The sequence below is a fragment of the Garra rufa genome, chromosome 13 (genome assembly GCF_049309525.1).
Source record: "Garra rufa chromosome 13, GarRuf1.0, whole genome shotgun sequence".
In the NCBI taxonomy this organism is placed as follows: Eukaryota; Metazoa; Chordata; class Actinopteri; order Cypriniformes; family Cyprinidae; genus Garra; species Garra rufa.
In genome coordinates this window covers 23,839,300-23,858,961 of record NC_133373.1, presented here as the reverse complement: position 1 = coordinate 23,858,961, position 19,662 = coordinate 23,839,300, and the positions used below count along the sequence as shown (strand labels likewise).

At 33.4% G+C, this 19,662-nt stretch overlaps 1 protein-coding gene across 1 annotated transcript in view; it reads left to right on the top strand.

Moving 5' to 3' along the window:
- Positions 1–5,092: 5,092 nt before the first annotated feature.
- exoc2 (exocyst complex component 2) overlaps positions 5,093–19,662 on the top strand; it is a 37,903-nt gene continuing 23,333 nt past the window's right edge. Inside the window, exons 1-10 of the mRNA XM_073816373.1 lie at positions 5,093–5,179; positions 8,558–8,686; positions 10,423–10,599; positions 11,052–11,178; positions 12,070–12,183; positions 12,279–12,403; positions 16,743–16,823; positions 17,451–17,596; positions 19,080–19,161; positions 19,278–19,380. Of these exons, the coding sequence (XP_073672474.1) occupies positions 8,569–8,686; positions 10,423–10,599; positions 11,052–11,178; positions 12,070–12,183; positions 12,279–12,403; positions 16,743–16,823; positions 17,451–17,596; positions 19,080–19,161; positions 19,278–19,380 (1,073 nt within the window). The 5' untranslated portion in view covers positions 5,093–5,179; positions 8,558–8,568. The remainder of the gene's footprint in view (positions 5,180–8,557; positions 8,687–10,422; positions 10,600–11,051; positions 11,179–12,069; positions 12,184–12,278; positions 12,404–16,742; positions 16,824–17,450; positions 17,597–19,079; positions 19,162–19,277; positions 19,381–19,662) is intronic.

The following is a 19,662-nucleotide window of genomic DNA, read 5'->3' as shown; positions in this document are numbered from 1 at the left end:
GTTTATGTGAGTTATGGTTTAGGTATTCTTTGATAATCATTTCTGTGACTAATGTACCTGGAACACCATTACCCCAACAATCCTGTTCTCACTGTGGTTATGAAACGTATTAGGTGATGCAAATTCCTACTATTTCATTTCCTGTTGGACGACGGCAAAGAGTTAAAGGTAATTAAAGTAATAGAGAAGATTGATTCTCAATTTACATAGTCCCACTTTGTCCTTTATTACATCCCACTAGCAGAATTCAAAACACACGCACAAATACGCTCACAGAGATCCTGTTCAGCATTTATAAACCATAACCATCTTTTTACATTATTATGTTTTGAAAGTGCAGTAGGGCCCATTTTGTTCAAATGGAGAAATATTAACTTGGATTTGGATTTTCTTCAAATTTAAAGCAGGGGTTTGTTGTGATAAACAGGGGTTTGCAGGATGTTTAGAAATTCAGCATAAAAGCTTTATTAATTAATCTCAACACAATCAGAATCACATGTTCCGATTAGTTCATTAGTTCACATATTATACATTTGCCTTGATTTGCATCCAGCCGTTTATCCCACTGCGAGCAGCTTCTCTCGGTAGTGCTCCTATCTGTTCTCCCTCAGGTCACACACACAAAGTTGGAGAACAATGTGTCATAAGCATTTCCATGTCCTGCTCTATGTTCCCATAACCTGCACCACAGGCCTCTTTGATATTACAGAGGGTCTACAGAGTGACGTCATTTCCATCCTCCGTATGTACTGCATGCGTGGACAGTGTCTTTTATTCAAGTCATGCGATTGGCTTTTCAGCTATCATCCAATGTTTGTGTGTGTTGTGAATGTTGCAATGTGACAGCCAGCAGGTGAACTAGAGTTCAGATGTTGTCTCTGCTAAAGTGAATAAGGTGAGAGTGGGTTGACCCATCAATCAGGTTTATATTGGCATTAAAATACTAAGTGATTTACACAGAGTAGGTGGAGATAAAATCTCAGTCTGACAGAGAGAGAGCGAGAGAGAGAAAAAAAAGAGAGAAACGGTGCCACAAGTACAGACAATGTAGTAGGTAAGCAAATATTTTGCTTTGGTAACATATCAATAGCCTATACAATTACAAAAATAATTCAAATTATTTTTCAGTAATAATATATTATATATATTTAGATTAGAAACGACAGTATACAACAGTTTATTTTGAGAAAAATATTATTGTAATAAATTATTATCGATGTATATGAAACCGCTATATAACAACATACATATTGACAATAATAACTTTAAATTGCTGTTTTAAAGATAGAAGGACAAACTAATAGGCCTATATATATATATATATATATATATAGAAACAGAAAGTACAGTATGTGCAGCTCATACGGTAGTTACCTAATAAGAGAGCTTGAAATAAATAGTAGAGTTTGTTAAATCGCTAAGATAGAGCTGAATGCTAACCCCCTCCTCTTCTCTTTCATTGCAGTACAGGATGTCTTTCATCCACCATTTCCAAGAGGATCAAAAGCCCGTTAAAACTGACCCCGATGTATTTTTCTCTCACACACACGTAGTTTCCTCTACCAGGTACCCCTTTTATCCACACTGTGGAAATGAGCCCCTATTTCCTTTTTTAATGCTTAGCTCATTACTCACGCACACACTTAAACATTAGGCTTATACATTTAGATGAATGTCCTGCCAAATTCAAACACCCTATTTACGCTAAACTTCCTCTAGCTCATAAATTAAGTACAGCGACTGTAAACAGGTTAGCTTCGCTTGTGTAAATATAGAACTGTATTTAACCTTGTTAATAATTCTTAAATGTATATCGCGTTACTGTGTGATATTTCGTTGTCAGACAGATACTGAATGAATCCTTCATATGTTATGCATTTTAAGAGAATATACACGCAGTAGTTTTTATGACTGTACGCAGATACGACATGCGTATTAGACTAACTGCTAAGCAATCTTTGCTTTTGTAGCGCACCCAACTGGTCAAGTTTGGCATATACAGTTTCATATAATACTTGTAAATGGAAAAGATATTTTAGTTCTAGTGTACATGGAACACTTTGGATTTTTTTTCCCATTTCTACCTGAAAACGTCATTATGTGTACATTATGCGCCACGTTCAATGTCTTATTGATTAAAATAAAAATGCCAAGCTTTTATTATTATTATTATTATTATTATTATTATTTTTTTTTACTTAAATTGACTTCATTGCAATTTTAACTAAAACAATATTGACAAAAAAGTTTACAGAAAATAAAATATTGCCTGAATAGTAGGTGTTAGCACAATGTGCGTTAAACATAGGATAAAAAAATAATACACAACCAGTCAAAAGTTTTTGAACAGTAATATTTTCAAATTTTTTTTAAAGTCTCTTCTGCTCATCAAGCCTGCATTTATTTGATCCAAAGTACAGCAAAAGCAGACAAATTATGAAATATTTTTACTGTTTAAAATAACTGCTTTCTATTTTAACATATTTTAAAATTTAATTTATTCCTGTGATTTCAAAGCTTAATTTTTTTAGCATTATTACTTAGTCACATGATCCTTCAGAAATCATTCTAATATTCTGATTTGCTGCTCAAAAACATTTACAATTATTATGTTGAAAAGTAGATTTTTTTGTTTCTTTGATGAATTAAAAGTTCATAAGAACAGCATTTATCTGAAATAGAAATCTTTTGTAACATTATGAATGCCTTTATCATCATCAAATTATGATAATATGATTATGATCAATTTAAAGCATACTTGCTAAATAAAAGTATTAATTTATAATTTCTTTAAAACAGTTACTGACTCCAAGCTTTTGAATGGTATAGTGTGTAATGTTACAAAAGCTTTCTATTCATCAAAGAATTGTGAAAAAATGCACTTAAATGTTTTAAATATTGATAATAATAATAATAATAATACATGTTTCTTGAACAGCAAATCAGCATATTAAAACGATTTCTGAAGGATGATGTGTCACTGAAGACTTGAGTAATGATGCTGAAAATTTAGCTTTGATCACAGGAATAAATTACATTTTAAAATATATTCAAATAGAACGCAGTTATTTTAAATAGTAAACATTTTTCACAATATAATTCTTTAAAAAAACATTAAAATTCTTACTGTTCAAAACAGTTGACTGTAATGTATACAATATACCAAAATAAACCACAAATGTCTCTCACAATTGTGTTCTATAATACAGATTATTCAGAATATTTACAAATATATTGCCCTTGCAAATAAAAATACAATTCATTAATATATACATTACATATAACTAAATACCTAAAGAGAAATAGTAAACTATTCAGGCTGCATAACCTAACTTTTAAAGTGCCTGAAAGAGACCTAGAGGTCCTACAAAAATCCCTGTTAAATTATTTTAAAACTGTTTTAGTGCTATGGGATCTTATCTTCTTATGTACAGTATCAATGCAACTTATTAACTTCATTGCACTATGCAGTTTATCAAGACGTCAAGAGCTCAAAATAATGTTATTACAGTAACAGTGCTCTGTGAGAGTAATGTTTAGGTGTGTGTGTGTGTGTGTGTGTGTGTGTGTGTGTGTGTGTGTGTGTGTGTGTGTGTGTGTGTGTGTGTGTGTGTGTGTGTGTGTGTGTGTGTGTGTGTGTGTGTGTGTGTAATAGGAAGCCTATTCACAGTATTTCCTGTGCTGGCTCAGGACCCATGGGAACACACTGACGAACACATTCAAGCAGAACAATAATGTAGAGAAATTTCATTCTTCTGCTCCCATCATATGCACACAGTGTGAAAGTGATTTTCAAAAAACATGTTTATCCCAAAAGTAACCATGAATCAGCACTGATTCATAACCCCCCCCCCCCCCCCCCCCCCAAAAAAATCTGTATTATTTGTCTCTTCCACTCTCACTCTGTACCATAATGCTGATATCTGAGGTCAGTTTGAGTCTTATTGCTGTGTTGTGACCCATGGTGTAGTAATTGCCACTCTCATATCAGGAATGTGGAACCATCATCAGCAGTGGGTAAACTGAACAAACAAACAGTGGAGATCTTAAGTGAGTTATCTTATTTTACTAACATTTTCTCTGTTAATTAGCTGGATGGATCTTTGGCGGTGGCCCTCTTGAGAAAATAGCCGAGGCTACATGACGTGTTTACTCTGCTGAACATCCCCTGTGGTGCCGTCACACGCAACACAGCGCGTTAAGGCCGCAAGAAAGTCAAATTGGATTCGATTTCTCAGATTAGTTCAGAATGATTGAAAAATTGACGTTCCCAAGAGGCCAGAAAGACCTTATCTGAGGGAAAGTATCTCTGCCGTGCACTATTTAAGCAGATAAGAGAGGGCATAATGGCGCACAGTGCTTGGGTGGTCTGTGTTGTGTGGTGTTATGGTGCGGCGCTTTCCCAGAACAAGTGGAAGTAACGCCATATGCACTGTGAAAATGGTTCATAATCTACATGTGACCTCACAGGATGACTTTGATGTCAAACTTTGTGTAACTGAAATAAAATTGGTTAAATTAAGTGTTGCATCACAGCATGAAACTCAAAATAAAATCTGGAGCATAATGTTCTATAGACCTATTATATGAAATTATTTATAACTTTAAAGTTATAAACGTAATTCGAATTTGAATTGTTCATTTAAATAACTAGAAATATCATGACACATCTAGCATCTATCTATCTCTTGTTTTCATCATTATTGTGCATTTGTATTTAAAATTAAGGTTTCATTTATATTTAATGATGGGTAATTCAGTTCAAAATAAAAGAATAAGAAATTGTAGATTCATACTAAATAACTTTAATATGCAATGTTTCCGTCAGGACACAATCTACCGAAACGTTGTATATTAAAGTTAAGAGTGGTGTGCAGGATTTTTAATCGTTTTGTTTCCTTTTTGACTTTTATTCGACGCACCCACAACAGATTCAGTCGTGACTGTCCTGTCATTTGTAGACATTTACACGTTTAAAATAAAGCGGATATACCATTTACTTTAAATTGACATTTCAGTTTAATACACATCTTCACTCTGTGGCTCAATATGATGAAGTGCATTACACATGTCATGTCATGTGATTCGTCGTGTGGGCGTGGCCGCAGCATCTAAACCGGAACTGTTATTCAGAGGAAAGAAGCGTTGTATACAGATTGTCTTCACTGCTTTTACACCTGTAAGTAATCGCAATGTTTTATTCTACTTTGCTTTGCAGGTATTAAAGCAGGGTTTTTATTGTGTGGAAGAGCTATAGTCTCAATATATCCGTTGTCGTCGGCTTGTCATTCCTGTCAGGTTGTTTTTAGCATTAGCCAGTCAGCTATTGTCAGCTATTACAAGCTGTCAGAGCTGCTGTTTGTTTTCATATTTAGTTTGAGAACCGTACTATAATGTATGTAAATGAGTTATATTTATTATCTTCATGTTTGTAATTAAAACGGATAAACTGCGTTTATTATGTTTATTACATTGTCAGTAATTACAAACTCATCACACAGCTACATTATGCATGCATAATAATTTTAGCAAGGTAAGATTTTGTAAGTCAAATTTGGTTTGATTTGAGTAGATACTTTTAATGTGCAATCAGTATGATTTGCATCATTTGGTTTGGTTTCGTATCTACGACAGATCTAACATCTTGTTTTGTTTTGGGGTCTTGAAACTAAATGAGCATTCAGACATGTTCTGTTACTGCTTTTCTTCCGTCTCATCTTCAGTGCAACTTTATCTTCATCTCATCTTGTGTTTTTTTTCATGATTGTCAGTGTTAAATAATAGCAGCAACTTAAAATGCAACCCAGGGCCCATCTTGCTTTGCAAGAGCTTGGTTTTCTTTTGATGTATTGTTATAGCTGAAGTCATAATGTAAATTGAAATCAGAGTATAGCTAAATTATTAATGCTAGTTAATTATCCTCTTTTCATGTGTTGATTGTTGAATGCATGTTTTCTATTTTTGCTAATTGTTGTTCACTGGCTTTGACTTTTTGAGCTGTACTTCCTGTTGCAGTAAATGTATTTAACATGTCTTGCAAACACAAAATTGCTGCAATTAATTCAATTCTTGCAAAATAATTAATATCATGTCCAATATGTAACCTTGCACCTCAAAACCAGTCATAAGGGTAGCTAAATAAATACGTTTTCCATTGATTTATGGTTTGTTAGGATAGGACAATATTTGTACTCTTTACTCTTAAAAAAATCTGCAATCTGAGGGTGCTAAAAAATCTAAATGTTGAGGAAAATTGCCTTTAAAGTTGTCCAAATGTAGTTTTTAGCAGTGCATATTGCTAATCAAAAATTAAGTTCTGATATATTTACGGTAGGAAATTTACAAAACATCTTCATGGAACATGATCTTTACTTAAGATCCTAATGATTTTTGGCATTAAAGAAAAATAGATAATTTTGACCCACACAATGTATTGTTGGTCAGGGTCACATATTTAAAATGTATACTACTGTGTCTAAAAAAATCACTAAGTAGTAATTTTGTAAATGTCAAAAAATTGTATGCAGTCAGCAGTATGATGCTCTCATGTTAAATAGTTTGTTCAAGCTCCTGCTATTATGTCTCAAGTGTTAATTTCTCCTGCTGAGAGAGTGTGTGCTGTAGGTGGGGGGTCACTGTGTTTATGAAGGGGGCTGAGTGTTGATAGGACGGTGCTTCGTAATTTGTCTGAGACAAGCTCCTTATTCCATAGAGACTTTCAGGTGTCAATCATCTAAGCAGTCAATCAATTCCAAATGTTGCCACATAGAAGAGTGTGTGTGTGTGTGTGTGTGTGTGTGTGTGTGTGTGTGACTGTGTGTGTTTTACCATTTTCACTTACACCTGATTTTGCTGTAACTTAACAGCAGACATTTTTTGAAGTTAAAGTATAATTTTAATTGTTTGTTTTATGTGATTTGTTTTTTCCCTCACCATTTGGCTCTCTCTTTCTTTTCTTTCTTTCTTTTCTTCTTTCTTTTTTGTCAAATAATAAAAAAAAACTACTTAATGGATTGTTCTTTCCCCATTTCTTCTTAATTTACAGTACCAGTCAAAAGTTTTTGAACAGTAAGATTTTTAATGTTTTTAAAAGAGACTTTACTATTTAAAATAGCTGTTTTCTATTTTAATATATTTTAAAATGTAATTTATTCCTGTGATTTCAAAGCTAAATTTTTAGCATCATTACTCTAGTCACAAGATCCTTCAGTAATCATTCTAATATTCTGATTTGCTGCTCAAAAAACATTTATTATTATGATTATTATGTTAAAAACAGCTGCTGAGTATATTTTTTCAGGTTTCTTTGATGAATAGAAAGCCCAGAATAACAGCATTTATCTGAAATAGAAATCTTTTGTAACATTATAAATGTCTTTATCATCACTTTTGATCAATTTAAAACACCCCTGCTAAATGAAAGTCTTAATTTCTATCATTTCTTGCCTAAAAATTATACTGACTCTAAGCTTTTGAATGGTATAGTGTATAATGTTACAAAAGCTTTTTATTTCAGATTAATGCTGATCTTTGGATCTGTTTTAAATATTGATAATAATAAAGAAACGTGACACTGAAGACTGGAGAAATGATGCTGAAAAATTAGTTTGATCACAAGAATAAATTACATTTTAAAATATATTCAAATACAAAACAGTTATTTTAAATAGTAAAAATATTTCACAATATTACTGCTTTTGCTCTATTTTTAGATTAAAATCAGGTTTGTTGAGCAGAAGAGACTTCTTTAAAAAAAACAACAAAAAAAATCTTACTGTTCAAAAACTTTTGACTGGTAGCGCATTTTCAAAACTTTTATTGTCACCTTGACAATTTTTGGTACGCTTTTGAGTTTTTAATTAAAACATGCTCATCATAAAAAAGGTGTATGTAAATCATAGTATGCATGAATTGCATTTTAATGGACATTCAGATAAAAAAGAGCATCATTGACCTATATATGACCTATATGAAGACAATTGAACTACTTCCCAAGATATTGGCATCACCGTAAAAGTTCTGCAGTGAATATACATGTCAGACACCCAGTTTATATTATTGCTAGACCCAGCAAGATGTCTTTTGAATCTGCACTGTGGACTCTGAGGTCGGCTGTAGAACTCAACCATCACCCTGTCCCCCTTTATCTCTCTCTCTGGCCCATGCCAGAGACCACACAGACACAGAAACACGCCCTCCCAGACCACACAGAGACAGCCATGGGGTCTTGCACGCAAACCGCCCTGGAGCTGTCAGTCTTGTGCTCCGTGTGGGTGTTTGTATACGAGAGCGAGCGTTTGTGACAGTGCAAAAGCCGCAGGAAAAAATGCCTTGATTGCTGAACTACTAGTCATATTGTATATAGTGCAGTATCTGTGTCACTCCGAGTCCGAACAGTAACACGCTCGCTCAGTGTGAGCTGGATGGCTAAATTTATTAGTTCATGTCAAAATAGTCTTTAAATGCACTAAATGTTTTAATGTGTCATCTTCAGCAGTGTTGAGAATGTCTACTAAATCTAAACAAAACACTTAGCGTTTACCTGTGTCTCATTTAGGTTTGTGAAGAATGTCTCGTGCACGCCAGCCTCCCTTGGTGACTGGCATCTCACCTAACGAGGGTGCACCATGGACAAAAGTCACTATTCGTGGAGAGAACCTGGGAACCGGACCCAATGATCTCATAGGTAATAAACATGCACATAACCTTTGCATTACAGATACACACTCTCCTTTTGAACTAACATACACTGTTCAAAGCTTTGTTTTTTTTTTTTTTCAAAGAAATAAAAAATCTTTTTATTCATCAAGGGCGCATTAAATTGATCATAAGTGAGATTAAAGACATGTGACAAAAAATTCTATTTCAGATAAATGCTATTTTGAACTTTATCAGAAAATTCTGAAAAATATAATCTGAAAGCTGAATTAATAGGCTTTCTATGGATGTTTGGTTTGTTAGTATAGGACAATATTTAGCCGAGATAAAACTATTTGAAAATAGCCTTTAAAATTGTCCGAATTACATATTACTACGTTTTTATATTTTTACATTAGGAAATTTACAAAATATGTCCATAAGTAATAATAAATAAGTGATAATAAATAGTATTTTTTACATTTAAATTTGATTAAATAAATGCAATCTTTATGACCACAGAACAGCTTACAAAAACATTAAAAAATCGTATTTACCTCAAACATCTGAATACTTTTCTAATTTCCACACATTTTCTTCTAACTGAACAAAATGCTCGAACATGCAACTGTTGAAATAAGTGTCTTCATATAGAAATGATCAGTCTATGAAATCTAGGGAAAAATAAATCAGTTCTTGGCATGGTTTAAATAAATGCTTCATAATATTTTTATGAGTCTGCAACTGTGAATCTGTAAAACGAAAGGAGAAACTAAAAGCTGAAGTAATAATTTGTTTGTATATCAGTATAAAAATACGTATTTTTTATTGTTAGCTACACTACCAAAAGTTTTTAATGTTTTTTTTTTTTTTTAAACATGATCACCAAGCCCGCATTTTATTTTAATCAAAGTAAACAGTAAAATATAAATATTTTATTATTTGCAATAACTTGCTGTGCTTCTGTGATCAAAGCTATGATCCTTCAGAAATTATTCTAATATGCTGACTTGCTGTTTAAGAAACATTTAATATTATCAATATTTAAAACAGTTGAGTAATTTTTTTTTCAGGATTCTTTGATGGATAGAAAGAGCCAAAGATCAGGATTTATCTGAAATAAAAAGCTATTGTAACATTATACACTATACCATTCAAAAGCTTGGAGTCAGTATAATTTTTATAAAGTATCATTTTTTGGGGGGAAAGAAATGATAGAGATTAATACTTTTATTAAGCAGGGATGCTTTAAATTGATCAAAAGTGGTGATGAAGACATTTATAATGTTGCAGAAGATTTCTATTTCAGGTAAATGCTGTTCTTTTAAACTTTCTATTCATCAAAGAAACCTGAAAAAGATTTACTCAGCTATTTTTAACATAATAATAATAATGTTTTTTTGAGCAGCAAATCAGAATATTAGAATGATTTCTGAACGATCATGTGACTGGAGTAATGATGCAAAAAAATTAGCTTTGAAATAAGTTATTTTAAATAGTAAAAATATTTCAAAATGTGACTTGCAGTACTTTGGATTAAATTAATGCAGGCTTGGTGAGCAGAAGAGACTTCTTTAAAAAACATTAAAGATCTTACTGTTCAAATACTTTTGACTGGTAGTATATATTCAACAGATATTTATGGTAATTAAACAGTAGCAAAACACACACACACACACACAGTATTTTTTATTTTTACAGACCTGATCTACAATATAATAATGTAGAATTTAATTGGTCACATCAAATGACTTATTTTGGTCTTTGTCTGTCTCTTTCGTTCAGGTCTGTCTATCTGTGGTCATAACTGTTTGCTGACAGCAGAATGGATGTCTGCTAGTAAGATAGTGTGTCGAGTGGGTCCTGCTAAAGATGACAAGGGCGAGATCATCGTCACCACAAAGAGCGGAGGCCGAGGGACATCCACGGTCTCCTTTAAACTGCTCAAACCTGAGAGGATCGGTAAGACACACACACTTACAGTGACCTCAAACTCACTTTCTGTGAGCAAGCATGTTTACAATGCCCAATCTTACACTAATTATACTTAACTCTGAAAACTTGTAAGGTCTTGTAAACACCTTAAACTGTGTCCTTTCATTGTGGAAAAGTCTGCTTAATCAAAAAACGATTAGCACACCTGGTTTTATCCCAATTGCAGTCAGTTTATGTTTGATGTCAAATAAAAAAATCCTGATAATTTTTGATCTCATGTAAACAGGTTTCTTTCTTTTTTTTGTGTCGTCAGCATGTTGTTGTGCAAATAAACACACTCAATTCCCGTTATAGGCGAAATCACGATTTCGGTTTGATTGAGTACACACTCTTCAAATGTACACATACGCTCTTTGAAGATGGCAATGGATTTTAAGCATTCAACCACTGAGTATGTGCATGGTTTTTTTTGTGTTTAGGCATTCTGGATCAGTCTGCGGTCTGGGTTGATGAGTTGAATTACTATGACATGAGGACCGATCGCAACAAAGGGATCTCTCCTCTCTCGTTGAGGCCGGCCAACCCTTTGGGCATTGAAATAGACAAGTAAAAAAACATTCACAATTGAGTTTCTGTTGTCCTCTTATGAACTTAATAAGTAATACATTTACACCTACATCGAAGCACATGCATTGCTGTACTCGACTTACACACATGTGCTTCATTTCTGACTGTCTGATTAGAACACACTCACATAGACCAAAACAAATGCATTTCATCACACACTTCACCCAAAAAGCACTGCCCTGTGTTTATAGAAGTGGACTGCTGTGTTTATAAGGAAGGAGGTTCAGCAGAAAGTAGAAACAGCCCATTGTGTGTATGTCTTCTACCTGGGTGATGTCATTGGTACACCATTTCCTTGAATAGGAAGTTAAAGTCTTCCTTTCCCTGACCTCTGCAGGACCTCTAACCATTTACTCATTTATATCTATATATTCAGTCAGATAAAGTACTCTAGAGTTCAAAAGTTTGGGGTGGATAAATATTATTTGGCCAAAAATACAGAAAAACAGTCATTTGTGAAATATTACTACAATTTAAAATAATATTTAATATATTTTAAAATGTAATTTATTCCTGTGAAGACAAAGATGAATTTTCAGCAGCCTTCAGTGTCACGTGATCCTTCAGAAATCATTCTAATAAGCTGATTTTCATATTTCTTTCAAAAAAATAAATCTTACTATACCCAAACTTTTCAGCAGTTTGTGAGTCATATGTATTTCATCAGTCTATTCTGTGACACATCAAAAGGCACAGTGGGTTGGCTTTTGCAGTGCTGTTTATATGTGGACAGATCTGGTTTGTACCCTGTCTGGTTTTCTCTGTGGTCTCTAGTGTGGTAGAGCAGATGGTTTATGATCTGTGGTGTTTTCGTGATAGGTTTTAATAGATCAGCTGTCTGTGTGTATAACTCTGTTTTTTGTTTTTCAGAGGGAAGGTTCCTCTGAAGGATCTGGAGAACATGTTTCCTAGTATGAGTGGAGACTTCACTAGCGAGAATTTCTCTGCCACCTGGTATCTCATTGAGAACCATTCTTCAACCAGGTCGGTCTACATGCCCATGCGTCTGTACATTTGTTAATCTGCCAAAATACATTTGTGTGTGGTGTGATGTGGTGTGATGTTTGTTGCTGTTGCAGCTTTGACCAACTGCGTCTGGCAGTGGGAAATCTTAAGAAACAGGCCAGTAAGAAAAATGAGGGCAGTCTGGCCTATGTGAAAGGAGGTCTCAGCACTTTCTTTGAGGCTCAGGATGCTCTTGCAGGTATGTGTGCTTGGTGTATACATTTAAAAAACCTTTAAAAACAAAGAAACATAAGTAAAGACAACATGAAATAGCCTTCTTGCAGTTGACTGAAGGAAACAGAAGCATTTTTGAGGGAAACCGAAAAGTGCGTGGGAAGTAATATAGGGTGGAACTGGATTGTGTCCATGAGGATTTTGTTGCCTTTAAGACATGTTGAAGTGATTGTGTTAAAATTACTCATCGTGTAAATACAATGTTGTAATGACCATTGGGAAGCTCAGGATTTCTTTTAAGTCCCGGCTTTTGGAGTTGATGTGAATTAAAGACTGGGAACACATTGGAATTGATTATAATAAGTTTCATTTGTGAATACTGTGAATACTCTTTGAACTTTTTGGATACATTTTGTGGACTTCTGGTGAAGAATTGTTAAGCTTGCTAGAACACTTTATTAGACTACCAAAGCGTCAGTGTAAAATTCCGATTTAAATGACATACCATGTTTCTTGGAAGTCCTCTGAGAAATGTAATCTTATTCTGATAGAAACATTCATGATTGTGACAATTTTTTTTCCACAAAATGTATTGTTGAACAAAGTTATTTGGATTTTCATTGAATAATGTAATATTTTGTTGCACTGCCTGGATTTAGACCTTTTTGACAAATCACTGGGTTGGTTCCTGTATTAAAGGGATAGTTCACCCAAAAATGACACTATTTTGTCATCAATTACTTGCCCTCATGTCATTCCAAACCTGTAAGACCTTCTTTCATTTTTAGAACACAAATTAATATATTTTTAATTAAATACGAAAGCTTTCTGACCCTGTATATACAGCAATAGACTTGACACGTTCAAGGCCCAGAAAGGTAGTAAGAACATCATTAAAATAGATGTCAGTCTTTGACGCACATTCACAAGAGTGCCACAACTCTTGTGAATGTGTGTCAAAGACTAACACAGAAGAGAAGTTGTTGAATAAGGTCGTTATTTTTGTTTTCTTTGCACATAAAAGGTATTCTAGTACAGTTGAGGTCAAAAGTTTACATCCCTGTTTCAGAATCTGCAAAATGTTAGTTATTTGACCAAAAATAGGGGGATCATACAAAATGCGTGTTATTGTTTATTTAGTACTGACCTGAATAAAATATTTCACATAAAAGATGTATACATATAGTCCACAAGAGAAAATAATAGTTGAATTTATAAAAAAAAGACCCCGTTCAAAAGTTTACATACACTTGATTCTTAATACTGTGTTGTTACCTGAATGATCCACAGCTTTGTTTTTTTTTTGTTTTTTTGTTTAGTGATAGTTGTTCATGAGTTCCTTGTTTGTCCTGAACATTTTTAAACTGCCTGCTGCTCTTCAGAAAAATCTTTCAGGTTCCACAAATTCTTTGGCTTTCCAGCATTTTTGTGTATTTGAACCCTTTCCAACAATGACTGTATGATTTTGAAATCCATATTTTCACACTGAGGACAACTGAGGAACTCATATGCAACTATTACAGAAGGTTCAAATGCTCACTGATGCTTCAGAAGACAAAAATATGCATTAAGAGCCGGGGGTGAAAACTTTTGAACAGAACGGAGATGAATCCATTTCTTATTTTGCCTAAATATCATGTTTTCATTTAGTAGTGCACTTCAGAGGCCACAGAAGATAGTTACATGTTTCACAAAAGACAAAATAAGTAAAATTGACCCTGATCTTCAAATTCAAAAAGTTTTCACCCCCGGCTCTTAATGCATGGTTTTTCTAGTCCCTCAGTTGTTGAACTGAAGGTTTTTTCTGAAGAACAGCAGGCAGTTTAACTGTTCAGGACAAACAAGGGACTCATGATCAACTTTCACTAAATAAAGAAAAACACAACTGTGGTTCATTCAGGTAACAACACAGTATTAAGAATCAAGGGGATGTTAACTTTTGACCTCAACTGTAGGTTTAAAAAATAAGGTTGAACCACTGATCTCACATGGACTATTTTAACGATGTCCTTACTACCTTTCTGTGCCTTGAACGTGGTTTCATCAAAAATATCATAATTTGTTTTCCGAAGATGAACAAAGATTTTACAGGTTTGGAACAACATGAGGGTAAATAATTAATGACAGAATTTTCCTTTTTGGGTGAACTATCTCTTTAAGTATTAAAGTAAAGCTCAACTAGACAATATAAATGCACTTTTTACGTCATTGTACACTGGTGTATATGTCTGCTCCGACTGCTTTCATCAGAGGTCAATGTCATCACACAGATTCTATTTTCAAATCTGTCTGTGTGTGTAGGATTGTCGCGGGTCACTTGTCTCGAGTCAAACAGAAGAACTATTCTTAGCACTGCGTGTCCAATGTCCATGTGATTGACAGGCACGGGGACGGATAACAAGGCGTGGTTGTCATAATGTTTAGATGAGGTTGTAATAAGGTTGTCATTGTGCTGAGAGGAAACGAGAGAGCAGCAAACGGAAGCTGCGCTGATTCCCAGAGAAGACTCCCAAAACTTACCAGGCAGAAGTCAAAACATACCTCAGAGACAGAGGAAGCGTACCACACAGCATTCCGGACCCCGGGGGGAGCCGGAGGTTAGCCCTGACGTCATTGTGTACAGAAGTCTCCCATATCCAGATGTAGAGAGAAAATAGACTTCATTTAGTTTTTTTTGTTTGAAGTTTTATCTTCTGATATAAAGACATCCTATATTTTATACGCTCATTCAACATTTCAGAGCAGTTCGCAATCAGGGAATACTGTACGTTTATGCCAAGTGGTTGGATATGGTCTATACTGTTGATGAATTATGACAGTGTTTACATTATGGGGTTTATATTGTAAAATGTTGAAGGTGGTTGTAAGTTCATATTTTAATTGCAGGTTGGAGTAGTAATACATAGTTCGAAATAAGAATATATTTTGCGATTGTTGCCATTATTCACAAAATTTTTATTACTTTATATCTTTTTTTATTTGTATTTTGGTTATACCAGCACTTGTCACAGTCACTAATAAGTGATTTAATGCATTCAATAAATAGATTTCTTGGTAATGCATTATTTTCATATCAGCAAAATCTATTATTGGTTGACAAAATCATATGTATTAATATATTAGTAGTACACAAACTAATTTTAATACATATGCATGTATTGGAATAAAACTTCCAATATGTCTTGAATATTTTAATCTTGCAGTTACCCTGTTTTGCTGATAACCAGTATTAAGTCTTCACTGGATGTGCACAGCCTGTTTAATCAAGTAAAATAAAACCAGAAATGTATGATTTATTTTGAGATATTGTCAAATATTATTGCAATTTAAAATAGTGGTTTTCTGTTTTAATATACTTTAAAATAGAATTTATTTCTGTGATGCAAAGCGGAATTTTCAGCATCATTACTCCAGTCTTTAATGTCACATGATCCTTCAGAAATCATTTTAATATTCTATATTTATTATGAATGTTGGATACAGTTGCTGCTTAATATTTTTATTTTTTATTATTTTTTTGGAACCTGTGCTACTTTTTTCAGGATTACTTGATGAATAAAACATTAAAAAGAACAGCATTTATTTTAAAAATAAACCTTTTAAACAATATACACTACTAGTAATTTTCTTTTTCTTTCTTTCTTTATTTGTTTGAAAGAAATTTGTTTGAAAAGTGTTAAATTGATGAAAAATGATAGTAAAGACTTTATTGTTAGAAAAGATTTCTGTTTTGAATAAATGCTGTTCTTTTTAACCTTTTATTCATCAAAGAATCCTGAAAAATATCACAGGTTCCAAAAAATAATAAGCAACGAGACATTGTTATTATTAATGTTTCCAACATTAATAATAAATCAGCATATTAAGGATTTCTGATGGATCTTGTGACACTGAAGACTGGAGTAATGGCTGATAAAAATTCAGCTTTGCAACAGAAATAAATTATATTTTTGAAGTATATTGTAATAGAAAACTGTTATTTTAAATTCCAATAATATTTCACAATATTACTTTTTTTCTTTATTTTTGGATATAAATAAATAAAGTTCCAAATAAATGGAACTTTAATGAGCATAAGTGACTTCTTTAAAAAAAAAAAAACATTACAAATCTTACTCATCCCAAACCTTTGAATGGCAGTGTAAAATTCAAAAGAATTATTTTTATGGGGAAAAAAATCTTTTGTAATATTATAAATGTTCTAAATGTCTTTACTGTCACGTCAGTGATCAATTTTTTGCGTCCTTGTTGAATAAAAGTATTAAATTCTTTAAATAAAAGTGACTGACCCCAGACTTTTGAACAGTAGTGTAAACGCTCTCAATCATTTCATTTTTTTTCTCTTTCCCCCTTTCGTTCTCTAGCTATCCATCAGAAGCTTGAATCAGACGGCACTGAGAAGGTGGAAGGCTCTATGACCCAGCGACTAGAGAACGTCCTTAACAGTAAGACATAAAACCAAACACATGCTCAAAATCACACACGATTACACAAAATGGCTAAATTTAGGATTGCAGAGTTGCATATGCATTCTCTTTAGACCATCAAAGCCACACATTTCACACAGACCTCGGCGTGTTTCTGCGAGTGCGTGTGTGCGCGTGTGTTCGAGACCACTCATATACCAATCATATCTCCATGTCAATTCTCTCATGTGACGGTAGGTCAATAAACACGCTCGTTTCCTGCGGGCCGCACAAATAAACCAGTCACACACTGACATGCTTTCATCGCCAAACCCCTCCTCTTCCACTTCACCACCCATCTTTGCAAGTACATTTAGATGTATGTTCTTACCAAATCCACTTACTGCCTTTGACTCTCTCAGCCAATCACAAACAGACTCGATAGGGGGGGAAAAAGGCTGGTCAGACTTTTATAGTGGTCAGAGGGCTGGTTCTTATTAAATCTGACCAAAGGGAATCCAGAATAGCTCCGACCACCCAAGAAGAGGGAGCGTAAGAGATCTTGAATTTATTTCAAACCGAGCGAGGATGATTAAACCACTTTTTATCAGCTGTTGTCCTTCTACACCCTTTTCTCATCTCTTTCCATTTGCTCATTCCTCTCAGGAGCAAGTGAAACTGCTGACACTCTGTTTCAAGAAGTGTTGGGCAGAAAGGACAAGGCCGACTCCACACGCAACGCTCTCAATGTCCTTCAGAGATTCAAATTTCTGTTTAACCTGCCACTCAACATTGAACGCAACATCCAGAAGGTGGCATTCCCCATACATATACACTCAAGCGCTTTCACCTACACTTCTGTTTAACAGTTTGGGGTCAGGGATATTAGGGATTGGGATTTTTTTTTTTAAACTAATATATTTTTATATTATATACATTGATGAAAAATAATTCAAATAAATGCACGTCTATTTATCAAAGAATCTATGTATCACAGTTTCCACAGAAATATTAAGCAGCACAACTTTTTTCAATATTGATGATAATAATAAGGAAAGTTTGTTTCTTGAATACCAAATTCAGTGTATTAGAATGATTTCAATAGGATTGTTTGACACTGAAAACTAGAGTAATGGCTGCTGAAAATATTATAAATTACACTACCAGTCAAGTTTTTGAACAGTAAGAGTTTTAATAATTTTTAAAGAATTCTCTTCTGATAACTAATCATACATTTATTTGATCCAAAATACAGCAAAAGCAGTAATATTGTAAAATATTTTTACCATTTAAAATAACTGCTTTCTATTTGAATATATTGTAAAATGTAATTTATTCCTGTGATCAAAGTTACATTTTCAGCATCATTACTCCAGTCTTTAGTGTCACATAATCCTGCAGAAATCATTGTAAAATGCTGATTTGCTGTTCAAGAAACATTTTTATTATTATTATTAATTATTATTATTATTATCAAAAATAAAAAGAGTTGAGTACTTTTTTTTTAAGATTCTTTGAATAGAAAGATCCAAAGATCAGCATTTATGTGAAATTAAAAGCTTTTGTAACGTTATACACTACACCATTTGGGAAAGACATGATAGAAATGAATACTTTTATTTAGCAAGGATGCTTTAAATTGATCATAAGTGATGATAAATGCATTTATAATGTTACAAAAGATTTTTATTTCAGATAAATGCTGTTCTTTTGAACTTTCTATTCATTGAAGAAACCTAAAAAAATATACTTGGCAATTTTCAACATAATAATAATAATAAAAATTAATAATAATAAATGTTTTTGAGCAGTAAATCAGAATATTAGAATGATTTCTGAAGGATCATGTGACTGAGGTAATGATGCAAAAATATCAGCTTTGAAATCACAGGAATAAATTACATTTACTACATTATTCAAATAGAAAACAGTTATTTTAAATAGAAAAAAAAATCAAAATGTTACTGTTTTTGCTGTACTTCGGATGAAATAAAATGCAGACTTGGTGAGCAGGAAAGACTACTTTAAAAAACATTAAAAATCTTACTGTTCAAAAGCTTTTGACTGGTAGTATAAATGTTAAAATATATAAGAATAAAAAAGCAGTTATATATTGTAATAATATTATCACAACTGTATTTTAAATTTTAAAAATTCAGCATATGAGACTTATTTTAAAAACATTGCAAATACTTACCGACCCCAAGCTTTCAAAAGGTATATACACTCTGTAATATATAAAAATGATTTCTAAATGCTAAACTGACTGCGTATATGCATATGTTTGCCTTCCAGGGCGATTATGACGTTGTTATCAATGATTATGAGAAAGCCAAATCTCTGTTTGGGAACACAGAGGTCCCAGTCTTCAAAAAAGGTGATCTGATCTTCACTGATAATGACTGATAAAATTTGTTAATGTGACACGCATCCTCTTATTTACTTTCCATTAGCTGTGTAAATGTTAAGAAAGATCTGCTTTTGTGTTTACAGTGTATTCGGAGGTGGAGACGCGGATAGAAGCCCTGAGGAAACTGCTTTTGGATAAACTTCTGGAGACGCCATCCACTCTGCATGATCAGAAACGCTATATCAGGTGTGTGATAAGAGACTTGCCAAGACTAATTGCAGTCTTTCTAAGAGAACTGAAACTCAGCTTTAAAGTGTCCAGTGACACAAAGTTAAGAAAAGCTTCAATTTCAGAAATGGGTTAGCGTTATTCATCACATGTGACAGGGATCTTTATGCTTTTTGATGCCAGGGTGAGGAAGTCAACTCAAAAACGTTTGATTTAATTAAAAATATTTATTTTATTGTAACATATTCACAACCGTTCACATATTTTGCATGTTTTCAAAACAAGTGCTTACTAAAGTTG